General features: G+C 32.8%; 1 protein-coding gene across 1 annotated transcript; it reads left to right on the plus strand.

The window, feature by feature from the left end:
- Positions 1-370: 370 nt before the first annotated feature.
- On the plus strand, positions 371-4073 carry LOC116118076. The gene is made up of 7 exons (XM_031404054.1): positions 371-385; positions 1391-1733; positions 2231-2428; positions 2571-2660; positions 2835-2893; positions 3750-3900; positions 3977-4073. Exons 2-7 carry the CDS (start codon positions 1413-1415, stop codon positions 4046-4048), a joined length of 891 nt encoding a protein of 296 aa, XP_031259914.1. The 5' UTR covers positions 371-385; positions 1391-1412; the 3' UTR covers positions 4049-4073.
- The last annotated feature ends 2816 nt before the right edge of the window (positions 4074-6889 follow it).

The raw sequence follows: 6889 nt of genomic DNA on the forward strand, positions 1-6889 counted from the left end.
ACTGTTGATAGGTGAAAATATTTTTATCAATTTATAAACTTTTTATTATTAGAGTGTTTAACTAAATTAACAAATTTAGATATTTTTTTAATTTTCAAATCTTAACAGTAATATTAAAAAAATACACTTAAAATAATAAAACAAACACAATATTTACCTGTTGAAATCTGTTAAAATCCGAAAACAAAATAAAGAAAAACGGATCGTCTTCTCCGTGAAGGAGAGCCGGGCAGGAAGAGAAGGAGAAGGGGCCTTCGCTCTAAACAAACAGATAAGAGCAAGAAAATAATTTCGGGCAAGAAAATAATTTCGGGCAAGAAAATAATTTCGGCGGCAAAACAAAATCTTGAGTTTTATAAGATTGTCAGCTGTTTCGGCAACTTAGGTCAGTGAGTTTCTCTTCGTGTTGATTATAATTCTGTTTCAGATCAAAATCCACCTTTAGGTTTTTGGTTTTTTCCAATAAATATAATCTTCTTATTCTTCTCGTAAATAGTGTAGTTTTACTGTTATGCTAGGAAATTTTGAAAAATGAGGAGGATTGATTTATTAGCTATCAATGTAGTTTGGAAAATACGGTCGCTTTATTGATTTTAGGAAGTTAAAAGAGTACAAAGGAAGAGGAGGCTTAGAGGTTACCATAACATGATTAGTTGCACATGTCTATACGGTAGGAAATGAATGTTAGTATACTGAATTAGCTTAAAATAAGGGTCCATTTGGCTTTGAATTCCATTACAATTCCTTGTTTTTGTAAATTAGGGATAAAATTTTTTTTAAGAAAACGATTTTGGTTGAAATGTTTTTAACAATAGTTTTCGAGTAAGAACCCTAAGAATTAGGGTAAACTCTGAAATTTTTGCTTTGTTTTTTAGTTGACCATCGTTTTTAATATTATATCAAACATGTTTTCAAGGGCACCATAGGCTTTTTAATCATCATCTTATTCTTTTTCACAATGGTTTATGTAAATGCTGGTGGCTTCATTTAAATGATTCTACAATAGAGTGGGGTTTCCCTTAGCTTCTTATATTTCTTGTACACCTTTTGCTCATTGGGCATGCTTAGTTATGCTTTAGAGTAGTGCAAAAAGAAAATTGACATGCCTGTCTTCTTTTGACATAGTGCCTTCATACCAAGAAATTTACTTGGTTGTCTTACATGTTTATTCTGGTGTATAAAAAAATTAGGTTAAAGTAGGTGAGTCCCTTTGATTTCTTGTAAGATATTTTGCTTCTCTTGCTATATTCTTTAAATCTAACTTGTGTTGACGTTTGGTTTAATTCAAATTAGGTTCTCAATCTGCTCATATAAATATTGACCATTTGATTATCATTCATTCAAATGATGGTACCTATTTCTGTGGGTGAAATGTGGTTGTTATGTGCAGGACTGCTGTGGCCTTCTCAGTTATGTCAGAAGCTCCTAAAAGTTTTGCTGCATCCAGAGGTCATGGTAAAGTAGGACCAGATTACTTTGGTTACTATACATGTGAAGTAAAAGAGCTCTTATCACAAGATGAAGATTTCCTGCCTTTTACTGTACAAACCCCTGAAATGAGTAAAAGAAAATGTGGCGAGGTCAGAGGCCAGGATACAATTGATGGTAGAGGTAGTGGTGCTAGTTCTTCTTTTAGTGACAGCATTGGAGCTGGGCTTTCAGATTTCAAAAAGGAAAGATTGAAGTCATTACTAAGGCAGGGTGTGTTTGATCTCACACCGGAAGTTGATGAGGTATTTTCAGCTTTCTACTCCTTTTTATACCCACAATTGGATTGTGGAAATATACTTCTAGATTTTGTTTTTGCACTTATGATATTAGTTCAACACTAATACTGATATATTGTATGCAATACTATTAGGTTGCAATGATTTTTACTTTGGTCCATTTGAAATAGAAAGATCAGTGAAGTTTGTGATTTGATTGAGAACCATTATGTAAGTTATTTTGACCAAGAATTATTGATTGAATTATTAGGAATGAACCTTGGCTGTGATTAGATGATGTTTATTGATTGGGGTATACTCCTTGGCTTGGATTGGTTTGATGTCAGTCTAGTCCTTAAAAATGTGTACGTATTTGTAATGATCATTCATGCACATTTGATGAGACCTCAAGGAGACAAAGTTTATTTCCTTTGTAGTGAGCCAGGGTCATGGCTAGCCTGTTAACTAAATATATTCCTTCACAATTTAAAAGTTTCAATAATTGTTTAACATGTTGAATGCAGATGTTGGATCCTGTTATAGCCATGTGTCAGTTACAATCTCAAATCAGAAATAAGAAGTCTTTATCAAGTGATATTGGTACAGCATCCAAGGGTCATGCAGTGGAAGTTCCTTTTAAGAAACATAAGACATCTTCTTCCTTCTCCTCAACCAGCATCCCTGCACATCCCAATCCCCTCAATTCTGAATCTTGTAAAGAGGTTATTTTGCTTCTTGCTTTTTCATGGTGTTTGGTACTAATACTTTTACTGTTTTTACATGGTTGGCATTGTGTTCTTGGTATTATATCTTGAGAAATTCTCGTTGAGGTATCTTGTTTCCATCTTCTTGTCTTCTTTCTAGGTGGATGGTGATTTGCAGTTCCTTCTAGAGAATGACAGCTTGCAGGTTGAGGAGATGTTGAAAAAATATTTTGATGAACTCTCAGCAACAGTAGGCTTCTGAATTTTAATCTAATGTTTTGCAAATAGTATAATATTTCTGTATTTAGCAATGCGTCTATGGCTCAATTTCAGGACTATCTTTTTAACTTTACGGTTCCTATAGTATGAACAGTGAGTCATTTGTACATTATAACTAAACTGAAGTTAAATTATCATTTTCTAGCTAGGGCACATGGAACAACAGCTTGAAGAACTTCTTAATGCTGTGGTGTCAAAGTGCAGGTATTTTTATTTTTATTTTTTTCACGGAATTTGTTTAAATGTAAGTTAATTATGTGTTTTCCAAAACTATATTGGCTCATGGGATCTATTGGTTTCAAGAGTCAAGAATTAAGATAAGATCAGATCAAATTGCAATTTAAATGTATATTTACTTCTAAGATATGGTCACTGATGCTAATGACTTCGTACAAAACTTGTGTGAAGAAATAACACTTAAGGTGCTCATGCACATGCATTCATACCTAATAATAAGATATTTATCTGGTTTCCTTCACCCATGTCATCTAAAAGGCTAAATGTTATGTCTCATGTCTTATGTCAAAGTTTTCGCCGTAGGCGATGTCTATCTATCTGTTATTACCATATCCTTCACATCACATGTCACTCTTACATTGGAAGAGACATCTGGGTAAAAAATTTGGGATAAAACTTAAGATGTGTAACATTACTTCAACTATTAACAGTTAATTGATCAAAGATTCGTTTGGGGAGTAATTAAAACAGGAGCTTAGGACATTCTAACTTTCTCCAAATTTAATTATCCCAGTCTATTTTATATTATACGGAAAACCAGTTTAGGATAATGCTTGTCCTCTCCACTTTTTCTTTTGAGTGCTAGTATCTGAGTTTTTAGTTCCTGCTTAAATTGGTTAATAGTAAAAAAGTGGGTATCTTTTTGTGTTTTATGTACCGTGGTTTTATGTTTAGTGTTTTGCCTTTACTTAGCATGTTAGGGCATTTAGCAATCTTAGCTGTATTGTTGTGCTGTCCTCTTGTTTTCCTGTTGGATACATATAAAATGGCATATTTTAACACCTTTTTCTGCTTGACTCAAATTTTGAATTCCAATCTACAGACCTATGACACTTTCTGAGAAGCACGAGCTTCGGAAAATGATTCAAAAGCTACCGCCGAATAACCTTGACCGTGTCGTTGAAATTGTCCGACATAATAAATCGGCAGAACCCCAATCTTCTGATGAATATTTTGTTGATTTAGAAAAAGAGGTAAAGAACCAACAACATGACATCAATTGTGAGTCTATATAGAATTATTAATCCTTTGCAAAATATTGTTTTTCAGGATAATATAACACTTTGGAGACTGTATTACTATGTTAAAGCAGTTCAGAAAGCTAGGGAGCTCTTAGCGTAGCTAACTCTCTTAATAGCGATGTCATATTATTAACAAGAATGTTGACATAACTTCGCAACACCAGTGCAGTTAGTTGATCAAGACAACATCAGCTTCTCACACTCTTAAAAGTAGCTGTCTGGACTTCACAGGCAATTGTTGTTTTTCTGAATTCTTCAAATGATTTCTCTGGAGAGTCCTAACTAGAGTATACATATTGAGTTCGTGTTTTGAGTAAATACAGAAAAGAGGCGTTACACCTCACCATTATCTGTTACCGAGAGCAAGAACATTCTTTTTGTAGTGCCTACAGCCTTGGTTCGATGATTGATTCTAGCATTATACTCTGGATGGTATAGGTTGAAAATTTGTGTTTTCGTACATTACGTAAATTTTGAAGATGATATACATTTAGTTTTTAGTCTAAATTTGTTTTTCCGTAATGTCAGTACTGATGTTAGGGTTGCTTGTACATCAAGATTACACCTTGAGTTGTATAACATTTACAGCTCCCAACGATTTTCTTTGTCCTGCTGTTAATGGTATGAAGATCACTTAATTTGAGTTCTTGTTATTAACTACTTATCTTTTCATATTCATCTAATTTTAGATGCTGANTGCCCAGGGCAACAGTTGCCATCCAATTTGCTTCTAAATATGTTGACCAGACAAGGACTCTTATCCAGCTTCTTACTATATATTTTCTTCGGAAACCATATATGAGGAGTATGATTTGTAAACAAAGGGCAAGTACAATGAATACTTGAACTTCCAATCTGTACCAATTAGTTTTTAAATCATTTGGATTTGGAGATAGTTCCACCCCAACTTTCCTCTCAAAGATAAAATTATCTGCAAGCAAAAATTAATTAAAAAGGAAGAATCAGTATACCATATTACCATGTACATTTGATTAGTCATTGGAATTTATAGTAGAAATTAAGAATAATATCATCTATATAAAGTATGTATGGAAACTTTTATGAAACTTGGGGTGTGTTGGGATCAGGGGCATATATAATAACGGGGTAATCTTTGTTTATTTTGTAAGATTTCGGTGTTTGATTTTCAAGTAATATAATATTACGAGTATCTTTTATTACAAATAGTGTTTACTTTTAGTAATGTAGAGGGTAGTCAGATACCCTCCCTAGGGGCTATTATTAAGGGTGTGTTTGGATCGGGGACATATAAGATAACAGGGATAATCTTCGTTTACTTTGCAAGATTCCGTGTTTGGTTGCAAGTAATAATATATTATGAGAATCTTTTAATACAAATAGTGTTTACTCTTGGTAATGTGAGGGATAATCTGATACCCTCCCCCACCCTTGGAATTAAAACATTATCGGGTAATCTGATTTTTATACCTATATTGCCCTTAATTAAAAACCATTTTGGACACAATTGCCCTCAAATTTTTATCAAATAACGATTACCCAGCACTCCTATATTTGAGAAATTAGCTAAAACACTCCAGCCACAAAAAAGTTTAAAAGTTAACAAAATACCCTTAATCACCCAAGACCACCGTCGACCGTTACTCACCACCGTCGACCGTTACTCACCACCGTCAGCCACTGACATCAGTCGTCGTAATGGTGTACGACTGTCGAGATCTGGCCAGTCGTGCGTTAGTAAGGTCTTTTCTAGCCAAAGATGACCGTTTTTGTGGCAGTTTCACGGCCAAAGAAGTGGTCGTGAATTGTGTCTCTTTTCTAGTCAAGAAATTGTATTACAATAGCTTGACCCTCAATTAATAATCTCATCCAATTTGTCTCTTTTCTAGTCAAGAAATGGAGCTATATATAATTCCTAATTTCAAAGTTTTTTCTTTTTTTAATTATATGGAGCAATTGATACCATATTATATTTTTAATATAGAACCTTATTGTTATATTGTTATATATAAGTTAAAGAGAATATAGACCAATCTAAGAATTATTTCCTTAATTTTTTTGTCAATTCTGTTGAATATATTTACATTTCCAAGTTGAAACCCCCTAAAGCATCATTTGCCTGGTCGATTCAATCAGTGAAGAAAATCCAAATCCTATGGGGCAATCTTTTGTCTTCATATAGATGTTTATAAGTTGTTATATTAAAATATTATGGTTAATTATATGGGTTGTTCATAAGCTGTTTTCAACTTGTTTTACTTAATGTGTTTATCATATGGTATTATAGTTTCCTTCTTATCCGTTTTACTTTAAATCCTTGAAAAAATATAAAACAGTAACCCAACATTATTATCGACTTTATATATATACTTCATGTTTGGAAACAAGTCACAAGTACCAATTGGGTTACATGTAACATAAAAATAATAGCAAGGTGAAAATTATAACAAACTTAATGAAAAATCTATTGATTGTTAATTGCGTAGGTCTGAATTTTTTTTTTTTTTTTTTTTTTAATTTCCTCTTTTCCTCATCTAACCTTATACATAAATAAACCTCTTTAGAATTTCAAGCCCGTATTAGAAAATGTTACAACATCAAGCATGGTTTTTTTAAGTTCTTGTGAAAAATTGACATTTAATGTTGACTAATAACACACTAATGAAAGACTAGACTTGTAAAATAAAATCTATAACAACGAAACAGACTAAGATGAAAATAATTGAAGAAAATGGTGGAGAAAGTAGAAATGCAGAGCAAAGAGAATAAAATATTGGCAAGAAAGCTCTTGGGCAGTTCTGAATTTTGTTCCACACAGCGTGTTTAGACTAAGCGCTTAGAATATCTAAATTATTCAGAAGTTCTTGATTTTGAGCTTATCATCTTTATTTGTTCATTGTCTTCCAATACAGTTATGATCATTAAAGAAATTGCAGTGGAAGTAGTAAATATTTATAGACCG

The sequence above is a fragment of the Pistacia vera genome, unplaced genomic scaffold (genome assembly GCF_008641045.1).
Source record: "Pistacia vera cultivar Batoury unplaced genomic scaffold, PisVer_v2 Contig836, whole genome shotgun sequence".
Lineage (NCBI taxonomy): Eukaryota > Viridiplantae > Streptophyta > Magnoliopsida > Sapindales > Anacardiaceae > Pistacia > Pistacia vera.